Here is a 12,806-nt window from a genome sequence, read left to right as displayed (position 1 = left end):
CTAGGAGGCCATCATCTCTGGCTGAGATTTAAATAGAAATAAAACTTCCTTGGTGACTTTTTGTCTTTGGCTAGACGTGAAAGATTAGACTCCTTCCTTCCCACCTGGCCCACAGTTTCCTTTATTTCTTTTCCACAAGATTAAAATATTTGGTTGTCGTTATCATCACCTTTAAGTTTTCCCTATCTGATAGGAGTGTCATGTGTTGGCTGTTGACTATGTGGGAAGCATTATCCTGGATACCTCACATATATTATTTCTGATCCTTACAACCTTCCAAGTGGGCACTGCTATCCTCAGTTTACTGACGTGGGAAGAATTCCACAGAGGGGGAGTGATTGCCCCAACCCCACTGGAAGTATGTGGCAAAGCCTGTGACAGTTGGGCCTGGGTATCTCCAAAACCTCCCCCTCTTGCCAAGGTATTTTCCAGCTGGTACCCCTTTCAGGCTCTGAAGCATTTTAGGGCTCACTGTTGGGGAGTTTTGGGGTCTAATCATTTTGACTTTCTGATTAGATTCCTCCTTCTTGCCAGTTTTTCAGAGGACCTATATTTTAACAGAAAAAGTGATGAAATTATGATTTTGATTTTTAAAAATTTACTTTGGGCAAATTGGAAACTCCTTGAAGTGTCACAGGAAAAGCTGGAGATTTCCTGGGGGAATCAGGAATTCGTAGTAGAGGGGAGCTAGCTGTTGGGTGCCTGTGATGTGTATACTGGTTAATTTAATCCAACTACCCCATGAGGAAATTATTACTTATTTTTACTCAACATACGAGAAATTGGGCAAGAGAGGCAGAGTAATTTGGCCAACATCACGTAGCTGGAAACCATTAGAGCTGAGATTCTCACCTGGATATCTGTGATTCCAGTCATGAGAAAAAGTCCTAGTACCTAATATGTGTTAGGTACTTCCATATTACCTTATTTAATTCTCATAGTAACTCTCCTGATGCTAGGCTATTATTTATTTTATTATGTTATTTTTATTAGGATGTTATTTTATTATTTGCTTTTTACAGGTAAGGCAACTTAAGACTAAGAAATGTTCCTTGGGTCATAGATGCCCACTCTCAGTTCATGGTGCCCTGGATGTCATAGGAATTTCATTTTTTTACAGTGCCCCTGTGCCAGAAAGGACCTAACAATCATGTTTATTAAGTAGTTAGGTCCAAGCAATTTAATATGTATTTATGTCCTAACAATTTAGTAGCCATTTGGAAAAGTAATACACATGAATTAAAAGAAAAAAATATTTTGATTTTATACTTAAAGACCACAGTTACTTACTAATAGATGTGTGTGCCTTTTGAGTGCTGCACAACTTCTAAAACCTTGGAATCCAGTTGAACACTACCACCCTCATTCCTGTTCCACACTGATTTTCACACAGTTCTTTTATTACAGCAACCACCAAAACCCAGCTTCACAAAGACAGGATGTCATCAAAAGAGTATACCTGGAGCTAGTAGTTAATGCAGTGTTCAACAGATGTCAAATGTCACTGTGCTTTCTTTGGAAATTTTCAAGTATCCTGCGGTGCCCCTGTGAATTGAATTTGACACCCCAGGTACCTCGGCACACAGTCTGGGAACTGCAGACTGTGTCACGTAGGTAGTACGTGCTCATGGGTCAAACCTAGGTGCATCAATCCTAGGTTCATATTCTTTTTTTTTTTTTTAACATGACTGTATTACTTATTAAAATTAATTTTAATTTAGTGTAATATTTTTAAATGCCGTAACAATGGACAAGGTTCACGTCTAATTCACCTGTGTGCTTTCATGTTTAGTTCTTTGCCTTGCGTATAGCAGATGCCCAATAAATACTCGTTGAAAAAAAAGAGAAAATCTCCCCCTTATCTTGGAAATAGGATTTATAAAATCAAATAAAGGGCAAGAGGCATTGGCACCACAGAAAGGCTATGATGTCTTTTGGCTTCTTTTAGTTAAGTGTATCTTGTTTCAAACAAGAACCCTGGTCCTTGAAAAGCTGCACGTAAGTGAAGTGGTGTGGCTTAAATCATTTAAAATACCAATACTTGTAATTTATTTGAGTAAGTTATTTTATTAGCAAATCCTTGATTGTGATAGAGATGCTTACCCCTTGGCGCTTATCTCTGTGTTTTGATTTTTATAAAACGCTTTCCTTTAAGTGAAACGCGCTACAGACTGTATTTAAACACTGGCTGTTAAACTGAATTTCTTGAAACAAGGCCTCAAGCTTGCCCAGGGAGCATACCTTGCAGTCAGTACACGTAAGACTTTGCATTAACAGATCTTTTAACCTAAGATGGTCAGCTTCCTGAAACCCTGTGGGGTGCACTTAGGCTTGACGAGAAAGACGTGCATAGAAAACTGAAAAGTTGCTGGGTGTTGCTTCATTAGGGGCCACTCTTCCTTAAGTACAAAATCAATGTCCAAACAGAACTGTGAAAAGCAGTAAGGTGATGGAGGTGTTAGCTCTAAGACGAACGCTTCCCTGTCCTTTCCAGGTACAGAAATGATTTGTCATTTCAAAAACCTGGATGGGTAGCAAGGCTGCTGCTGATTAACAGTTGTCGTCTATGTGCCTGCATTTTAAGGATCAGGGGACGGTAAATAAAAACACATCGATGAGGTTTGTTCCTCTCTGTGCACCTTTATCCAAAGGGGCCTTATTAATGGTGAGATATTTGAGTCTCGCTACCAGAGCAACAAATGTGGACAGCAATAAAAGATAGTCTCTGCAGTAGATATGTCCCCTCTGAAACACCAAGTAGCAGAGCATGCATCAGGGGAAGAATTGTGGGTAGTAATTTGGGTGTTAAAATATTAATACATTTCTGCATTTTTAATGTGGTTTCCTTTTTAAATAGTAGGCAGATTATGGCACACGAGCAGATAGGTTTATGATTCCAAATTAAATTTTAAGAATTAAAAAATCCAAAAGGAACTACTTTGTTATAAATACATTCAACTAATCTAAACAAGAACTTGCTTTCTTTTCACCTTCTCTGATCATCTGTCAGCTAATTTACAGCCTAACTTTATGATTGTAATATGTGAACAAAGCTTCATAATGGATTTTAGTCTTAAAATTTCAAAACTTTCAAAACTTTCAGTCATTCCTCTAGTTCACCTTTGATTATCTACTATGTGCTAGACAATAGCCCCTGGACTCAAAATGGGGAATCTGGGAAGGCTTCACTGAGGAGGTGACTTTCATACGTGGGCATTAGCAATGTGAGAGCCATTGTGTACATCTGCCATTTATGGTTTTACTATGTAGTATTTGAGTCTCATCTCTTGAGAGCAGAAGCAGAATTTTTTTTACCCTTAACCTATCTTTTTGCTTTCTAACATCTACTTCTCTCTAACTCAGATCCTAGTTCTTGTGAAAAATTCGTCCTGGGGAAGGAAGCAAGGCCCCTTAACGTTTTTTCTCATTTCTCCTATTTCCCCACAGGCAAAGATGCCTTTCGATGCCAACAAACTATATTGTAGTGAAGTGCTGGCCATATTGCTCCAGGACAATGATGGTGAGGCTCCCTCTCAGTATTGATATTCTGTTAGGATAGGAGCCAGGCTTGTTTCAGATCATGACAGCAAGCTCTCTTGCCTTTGGCATCCCCTTGCTCTCCCTCTCGCTCTCTGTGCAGCTTTTGTACTCTGTCAAGCTGTATTGATTTTGTTTGCTGATGTATCAGTGTTAGACGGCTGTAAAATCTGACAGTTAGCTTCATTTTTTTCTTCCTCTATTTTTTTCCCCTTTTAGAAAACAGGGAATTGCTTGGGGAGCTGGATGGAATCGATGTGCTTCTTCAGCAGTTATCCGTGAGTAATTCTTATGCTTCCTGTCTGCCATGAAGATACATGGCCTGCTTTAAATGGGAGGTGGAGCTGGAAATTGTGGGAAGAAATAGGCCATGTGATGCAAGCCATATGGAGTATGTTGGCAGGTTTGAGGTTACAGCCGAGCTACATAGTTTGCCTCCTTTTCTTAGTCATTTGTTCTTTATGACCAGATACCGCTGTATATCTGCTATGGATTTTCTCCGTCTTCTGATATTTGTCAATTCAGAAGAGGTGTGCTTCCTGCTTAACTATATATTCTTGGGCCAAGAATACCAAATTATTTCCACTTAACCCACTCCCAAGATTATTCACTTCCTTTCTTTCAATCTGCCAGTAAAATGGATTCTCTTCATTTAGAATCCAGATAAGCTCAAGGAGTACAAGTTCCAGTGCAGTAGGCTAGAGGTCACAGAGGAGGATAGGGAAGGATGTGGTTCTAGAGGCTGGAATATGAAATTAGAAAATGCCATTTTCTCATTGTAAGAAATATAAGTCTAGTTGAAATGTTCTGCTGGCATTCTGAAAATACTGTTAAGATTTCTTCTAACAAATCTCATCTGTGCTATTTCAAAACCAGGACTGAAAATAGATCATTTGGATAAAATCTTGAGTGTTGGGAGTGTCTGAGATGTCAGTTTGCACACAGCTGCCACCTTGGTGCCAGCAGCCTGAGTGGCTTGGCCTCCACCCCAAAAAATAGAGCTTTGAAATGTGAATCTGTTTCCAGTTTTCTGGGAAGGTGCTTAGTCCTGTTCCTGCAAGATTATTGATCATTTTGTAGTGGAGTCTATGGGTAGGCATACACTGTTAAAAGGCTTTCCTCTTAACATGCCGTATATCTCTGGCAGAGACAAAATGTCTGCTTTCAGCTGTTCCCATGACTTAGAGCCACAACTGCTGTGTGAGGCAGTTCAGTAGCCCCAATGCTTAGGAAACTCTTCCTTAGGTTGTGGCCCTTCCAGATTGTGGTTTCTTTTAGAAGGGGTGAAATGGGTCGTGGTTCGGCTGGGCAAGTAGAGGGTTTGGAGGTAGCAGCTGGCAAAGTTGTTTTCTGACCTGGAGATGGTGATTTCAGCTTTATATGCCTTTTATGGAATTTTCTGTATCTGTGTTATATTTCACAGTAAAGGGGTTTTGTTGCTTTGGGTTTTTGTTTTGTTTTTTTAAATCTGCCTCCTTGGAACTATCAGTCACTCATGGACCCATTGGTCACTTGAGTGTTTTGGGTTTTTGTTTGAACTGATAGCTGTCTAATACCCGTGACTCAGAAAGTCCAGTTTCTCTAACATGGAAGCTGCGGAGAATTTTGTTTGGTGAGCTTCTGCTTCCTCAGTTGTTGGGGTTATCAGGGCAGGCGGACTTTGGAAATTGTTGAATGCTGGCTGATGAAAAGATACTCTCTTATGGCTCTGTGCTTTCTGGTCTCTTTGCTTGATAGGTGTTTAAAAGACACAATCCCAGCACCGCGGAGGAGCAGGAGATGATGGAGAATCTGTTTGATTCACTCTGTTCCTGCCTAATGCTCAGTTCCAATCGTGAACGCTTCCTGAAGGGTGAGGGTCTGCAGCTGATGAATCTCATGCTCAGGTATGTCTCTTCTCTCCTAGTGCTCTGGGGTTTTTTGGCCAGCTCCTCACTGTTAGCCCAGATTCCAGAACATGTATCCATGGTCTTTTTGTCCATTGAGTTTCTTAAATATGAAAATCAGTAAGGCCTTTAGGGGTGTGTGTGCACACGCGTGTGTGTGTATGTGGTCTTCTCTCAAGTTAGAGTGGGTGAATAGAACGCATATTTTGGTCTGTTTGTGCCATGTTGTGTCAGTTATTGATATGACCGCTCCATTGAAGGGAAACATCTCTTTGCTCCTTCTCTTACTATGTTCTCTTACTAGACATGAAATCTAGTCATGATCTTCTAAACATACCCTGTGTTAATTTCTAAACTTTATATCACACGTAGACCTATCTATGCCATATGTTTGTCTGGATTTTTGTTGTTGACAGCAGAATATCATTTTTTATTTATAGATATTTTTCATTTTATATTATTTTCTGTGAATTGCACATGTGTTATGTAGCTAGCATAGGAGATATGAAAATGTACAAGACAGTTCTAGAACTTTTCTTTATACTACCATCCTTATAGATATTATTTATGCTCTAATTTCTTAAGGTATTTAAAATGGATATCGTGTTTAATATATTTCACAGAATCCTAATGCTGGGAGTAAATGGGAGGTACCTTGTGAATAGCTCTTGAGAAATCTGGCTTTTAGAAAGAGGAATAGAGAAATGGGGGAAGGGGGTGTGGTGACCAGAGTGTGGTGTGGGGTCAAGGGACCATTTTTTAAGCTGAGAGCGACTAGAGCGTGTTCATGTGGCTGAAAGACACTAATCATTATTATTCTTCATGAAATCGAGCTAGAGTCTGCACTCTTGAAACTTCTGTTCATGTATATGGGAAACTCTGTTAAACTAGTTCTTTGAAAAAAATTTTTATAAGTTCAATAAATATACCTATTAAATATAATCTAAAATATAGACATGCAAAACTGCTGTTAAAACGCTGATGAGGTACTATGTTAAGTGCTTCGCTTACAAAGAAATGAATAAGACAGGATTCTTGCCTAAGAAGCTAAAAAAAACAGCTCATGTCATGTAAACACAACCCAACCTTTGGTGTAGATTTCTTTCATTCTTTTTTTCTGTAACTATTCCCTTGTTTTTACCAGCTTTTTAGTCCTGTCACACATGTAATTTTCGATATTGTTTCTTTTTAAACTTAACATGGCATTTCCCATGCGGTTACATAATCTCTGTGAGTTTTCAATAACTGCATAATGGACTCTGAGGAAATATAGCTTACTTAGTATTCTGTTGGTGATATTGAGACTATTTCCATTGTTTTGATATTGTAGCAAATTCTACAATGACCATGTTTTTGTTTAAAACTATTTTTGTATTTAAGATTATCAAGGTATATGTTTCTAAAATATCTTCTCTTCAGGCTGTGTAGGGCTGCGGTCATAGTAGACCTCTTCATTTGGCCAGTGCATACCAGACCTTGAATTGATTGAAGATCTTCCTTTGTGGAATTGCTTTAAAAAAATCTATTTTAAAGTGCAGAGAGGGGCATTGGAATTATTCGGAGGCCTTTAGTGTTCAGCTGATTGTTGCTAGCTTTACTCTCTTGAGTCTTTTGTTTGTTTATCTCCTTTACCCTTCTAATTGCCTGTCCTTTTGTTGAAATGACCCACCTTCTCTCGAGTAAATAGCATATAAAGAAGATGCATTTGGCTTCCTGGGCCTTCTAACCTTAAAACTGTACTCTACAGGAGACTTTTCCCTAAGCTTCTTAAAGGTCTGAACTGCCAGTGTCTTTGGATGGTTGAACGCAAATATGAAGTGATGTATTCCTGTAGCATATGGCTTGGTAATGTGCAGCAGTGGGGAGCTGAATAAATAACCAGAAATATGGATTATTCAAACAGGAATGCTGAGATTCTGGAAGCCTAATTAAAAAGGTGCTCCAAAAGCCTTAGAAACTGTACCTCTGTAGGGTCTCCTAACTTCATTTTTGAATGCTGCAGTTACTGTTAGATTAATTCGTTTGCATTAACTAGCTATTTTAGCAGATTCAGCATTCCCTTTTTTCTCTTTCCCATGCTTCTTTGTTCTGTGTTATTTTTCTTCTTCGGACTCCCAAATGGAAAGTTTAATTGGGAGGGAATTTTTTTTTCCTACTAGATTCATCCTGATCTTCTAGCAAGAGCTGCCAAGTTGCACTCTGCCTAGAGAGACGCCCGTTCAATACTTGGAGGCTGTAGCACTAGAAGTTCAGGAGAATTCCTGGGGTTCCATTGCTCTTTACTGTGATTTAGGCTTTGAGCAGTCATGAAATGCCTGCTGAAAGGCGACAGTGTGGTCCAGCATGGAAGAGTGGGCTTTGGGAGTTGAGGTAAATGTGGGTTTGGAACATAGCTCTTTCACTTACTAGTGAGTGTTTGGGGAGTTACTCTAACCTTTCTGACCTCTGACCGTCTGTTTTTCATCTGAAAAATGGGAGTAACAATGCCAAATTTGCAGGGATTTTGTGGAAATTAAGCTATGTAATGTGTCTGGGACAATTCTGCAACTATTAAAACACTAATAAAGTACCATGTTAACTTACTATGTTAAGTGCTAGGCTTAATACAGAGATGAAGAGGACAGGATTCTTGCCTTTGAGAAACTCAGTCGCTAGTGAGGGAGGTCAATGTTAAGTAACTGCAATATAATTTAATGTGTTAAATGAACTGTTCCTCTTAAGGATTTGCATGTCTGTGATTTTTTTTTTTTTTACATTTCTGATTACTGATAAACAAAGGTCATTAGCAAGATAGGCATTTACACACACATATTATCACACATAGACATATCCTACCCAATTTAATATTTATCAACTTTATTGAAGCATAATTTATTAATAATAAAACATGCCCACTGTAAGTGTACAGTTTTAATTTTGACAGATGTATCCGTCTTTGTTTTCAACACAATGAAGATATAAAATGGTAATGTCCCATAGAAATGTAATACAAGCAAGGTATATAGTTTTATATTTTGCAATAGCATGGTAAAAAGGTTAAAAGAAACAAAATTAATTTTAGTAATACATTTTATTTAATCGAGTATAATAAAAATCATCTCAACAGGTAGCCAATAAAAAAATATTATTGAGCCATTTTACTTTTTTTCCTACGAAGTCTTTGAAATCCAATACATATTTATATCTCAATTCAGTGCTAAACTTTTATAAAGTACTTGCTTTGTATCTAGATTTCATAAAATTTACAGTTGAAAAGCAGATTCCCCTACCTAAGTTTCTCCAAACATACTTAAAATGTTTCCTAATAACTGAACCAAGTATCAGTTTTTAAATTTAAATTTATTTAGTCTGTGTTTTGTTTAGCCTGTGTCAACAGATTGTTTTTGAGATTCATTCACTTTGCGTGTATCAGTAATTTGGTTCTTGTTCACTTTTAGCAGTATTCCATTATATTTCTGCATTCCAGTGTATCCGTTTAACTTATTCACCTATTGATAAACAGTTGGGTTGTTACCAGTGTCTTGCTATTATTAATAAAGCTACTTAAAAGTCTTTAGATAAACATATATTTTCATTTCTCTAGGGTAAAAACCTAGGAGTGGAATGACTAGGTCATATTGGAAATGTAGGTTCACTGTTGGAAACTACCAAGCTGTTTTCCAAAGTGGTTGTATCATTTTCTGTTCCCCACCTTCCCCCCACCCCAGCAAGGTATGAGAATTCCAGCATATTCTCCTCAACACTTGATGATTAGGCTAAATTTCTTTAAGAATCTTCCCCCTCTGTCACTTCCTCAGTCCTGTCCTTACACCCACCCACCCACTCCCAAATGTTGAGGTTAGGTTCTAGCATCCTGCGCTTTCCACTGTGGGAGCATTTACCATCCTGTGTGGTTGGCATGTTTGTCTCTGACTTACTGTAAGACTTCTGAGAACAGAAACCAGGTCTTCTTCCTCTTTTATCTCCAGTACCTAGCAATAGATACACATTAGGTTCCCAGTAAATATTTTCTAAATGAATGAGAAAAGGATCTGAGAAACATTTTTGCTGTTTTAAATCATTGGGTTATAGAATTTCTAGCAAATCCCATTCGTAGACTCAAAGAATGAGGAGTGATTTATTAAAAACCATACAGGTGAGAGCTCAGTCTTCTGCCTAGATGTATTTAGTCCTAGTTTTCCCTGTCAGATTTAAAAAAAAAAAAAAAACACATTTATTTATTTATTTATTTATTTTAGGGAGAGAGAGCGCGCGCGTGTACAGGGGGAGGGGTGGGGAGAGGGAGGGAGAGAGAATCCTCAAGCTGACTCCAGGCTCAGCACAGAGCCGGATGGAGGGCTCAATCCCAAGACCCTGAGATCATAACCTGAGCCAAAATCAGGAGTCAGTTGCTCAACCGACTGAGCCACCCAGGCACCCTTCCCTGTCAGATCAGGTTATGAACCTGATCTTCAAGGCTCTGGGGAAGGCAGGCATCAGCTGCTGTCCTGGGCTTCCTGCCCTGTTTGGCCTGTGCTCGTGCTGTGCTGCAGAGCAGAAGCCAACACAAGTTTCCACACTTCAGTTTGTCCCCCTTTGGGACACTTAACCTCTCAACGCTCTTCCTCCATCATCCTCCAAAATATTTCAGGGTTATGGTTTAGGCATTCATTTCTTACAACCTTTCTACTTAACGTCCAGAGAATTCCTTCATACAGCATTTGTTTATAGGGACTGTAAGGAGGGCTACTACCTCTTTGCCTTTGCCGGACAGGCCTTTCTCCTCTGCTTTACCCTCCTACCCAGGTGTTAGTTTAGTTGTCAGGTGACTTTTTTTTTCACTCCTGTGTTAAGAGTGTTTGGATTTTACAGTACTCAACAGAATCAATAAGAAAAAAAAAAAGCTTTCCATTTTTTGTTTTTCCTCTGTCAAAGGACAGATGAAGACATTTTGGAAAAGCAGAAAAGATTGTTGAGGTGATATTTAAAAATGGAACTCATGCTATGGAAAAAGCAGCAGATAGCCATCCTAACATCTAGGAACCCCTCCCCCCCAAAAAAAGGAATTTCTTATTTAGTCATAGTGTTTTGATAAGGAAAGAGAAAAGATGGGATGAGGGAAGAAGGCACAGAACCTCTTGGACGGTATATACTGTGTATATATGGTATATACTCCCCTGATAGAGAAAATACTGCTCCTTGTGGGTCCTCATTCTTTTGCTTTGAGTGTCAAGAGTTATGGTACAAAGAGGATGTTTGCATGGTCTTTGGCTAGCAGCTGAAGTGTTAAGATACGACTATGAACCAAGTGCTATTTTTGTAGTCAAGGGTAGTGGAGAGAAAAAGAAAATTTAGGAAAGTCACAATTTATTGTGACGTTTAACAGAATGATCAGATTCAGAGAGTTCAATTCCCAGAAATAAAACTAACTTATACTTATGGGGGGATGGCCATTATAGAATTTAGCCAGACATGAGGGTAGAGCTATACAAATGCCCTCATTGCCCCCTGGATGGAGACTGATTTGCCATTTCTACACTCTTGGTTACAAATGTCTCTCTGTTAAGATGGTTGCTGCAAATAGAAGATTTCAATATATCAGGTTTAATTATATACTGTGCTCCAAATCATTTGCTTCCTGCCACCACAAAGCACTTTTTTTTAACAGTATGTCCTTGTTTCAAATGGTTCAGTGTACTTTAAGAAACAACAAAGCCAGTGGGAGACAGAAGAATTACATTGTCAGTTTCCTTGAAAATGTTGACATGAAGCTTATTACTTCTGTTGTAAAACCCTGTTCCAGTTAGAAAGAGAAGAGACCACTGAGATCCCCAGGGATGTGTACAAATGCAGCTTGGGGTTGTGTAGCAGAAACACAGTGAGCCCATCTTGGTTATTAACTGTATAGACAAAAAAAAGAAAGAAAGAAAGAAAGAAAGAAAGAAAGAAAGAAAGAAAGAAAGAAAGAAAGAAAGAAAGAAAGAAAGAAGGAAGGAAGGAAGGAAGGAAGGAAGGAAGGAAGGAAGGAAGGAAGGAAGGAAGGAAGGAAGGAAGGAAGGAAAGAAAGAAAGAAAGAAAGAAAGAAAGAAAGAAAGAAAGAAAGAAAGAAAGAAAGAAAGAAAGAAAGAAGAAAGAAAGAAGAAAGAAAGAAAGAAAGAAAGAAAGAAAGAAAGAAAGAAAGAAAGAAAGGAAGGAAGGAAGGAAGAAAAAGAAAGAAGAAAGAAAGAAAGAAAGAAAGAAAGAAAGAAAGAAAGAAAGAAAGAAAGAAAGAAAGAAAGAAAGAAAGAAAGAAAGAAAGAAAGAAAGAAAGAAAGAGAGAGAAGGGTACATAGACACATCCCTTTAGGAACCACCAGTTTTTTTCTCCCTGAGGTTTCTCAGTAAGATTTTCCTTAATCTAAAGAAAAGTGTCTCTGACAAAGAAAACAAAAAATGGCGATGGTATACCATCTGCAAAGTAAGCTTTTGCAGGTCCAGTTCTGGACCGTGGGCTTGAACCAAAGTGTAAATGTAGGCAGCCAGCCTGGGGAACTCTCTTAAACCTTGAAATTTTATTCCCTTGGTTTTTACCTTGTTCTGTATTGGTTTTGTTCCTAATGAACATGGGAAGGTCCAAACCCTATTGCATTTTTTATTCTTGTGGTCCTTTTTAGGTTTTTGTTGTTGTTTTTTAAGAGTTAGAGCCTTTTCTTCGGACTTTCAGTCTCTGGGATTTAACTGCAAAAGCAAAATAATAATGCAAACATTTTAGAAATCAGCTGAGCTTCCTGGTGGGGTTATATACAGTTTGTGCTCCAAGCTGCACACACACATCTTGCTTGTTGTTTGTCCAACAAGCAAGCGTTCCCTTTCCCCATTCACTGAATATTATCATTCTTTCTTAGATGGATAGTAGTAGTTTGCACCTGTTCTCTGGGAACCAGAAAAACGCTTCAAAGCACAAAGTAATCCTTCCAACAGCCCTCCAGGCTGGCGTTACCTCTTCATAAATGGAAAGTGCTGTGGCTGAGAAGGCAGATTAAACTGAAGCAAGATTACTTGGCAGGAAATGGTGGAGGGCCTGTCGGAGCCCTTCCATCCGACTTCATAGCTATTCATCATTTCAGGGCTGCTAAATTGTACATATTTAAAGTACACAAGTTGATGTGTTTTGCAGTGTGTGTCGACCTATCATACCATCACTGCAAACATGACAACAAACATACTTATTGTACCCAAATGTTTCCTTGGGCTGCGTGGTAATCCATAACTCCTCTCCCTTCACCTCAAGTCTCTAAGCAACCATTGATTTGCTTTCTGTCCATTATAGGTTACTTTGCATTTTCTAGAACTTTATGTAAATGGAGTCATTACACTATGTACTCTTTTTTTTGGTCTGGCATATTTAACTGTAGGAAATGGGAG

General features: G+C 38.7%; 1 protein-coding gene across 3 annotated transcripts in view; it reads left to right on the top strand.

Annotated features, from left to right (window-relative positions):
• Positions 1 to 12,806, top strand: part of CTNNBL1 (catenin beta like 1) — a 158,212-nt gene that overhangs the window by 68,410 nt on the left and 76,996 nt on the right. For all 3 annotated transcript variants that reach the window (XM_057312532.1, XM_057312530.1, XM_057312531.1), the window contains exons 8-10: positions 3,448 to 3,520; positions 3,757 to 3,815; positions 5,275 to 5,423. In XM_057312532.1, the coding sequence (XP_057168515.1) occupies positions 3,448 to 3,520; positions 3,757 to 3,815; positions 5,275 to 5,423 (281 nt within the window). The remainder of the gene's footprint in view (positions 1 to 3,447; positions 3,521 to 3,756; positions 3,816 to 5,274; positions 5,424 to 12,806) is intronic.

This window comes from Ursus arctos, unplaced genomic scaffold (genome assembly GCF_023065955.2).
Source record: "Ursus arctos isolate Adak ecotype North America unplaced genomic scaffold, UrsArc2.0 scaffold_16, whole genome shotgun sequence".
In the NCBI taxonomy this organism is placed as follows: Eukaryota; Metazoa; Chordata; class Mammalia; order Carnivora; family Ursidae; genus Ursus; species Ursus arctos.
This window is presented reverse-complemented; position numbering and strand designations above follow the sequence as displayed.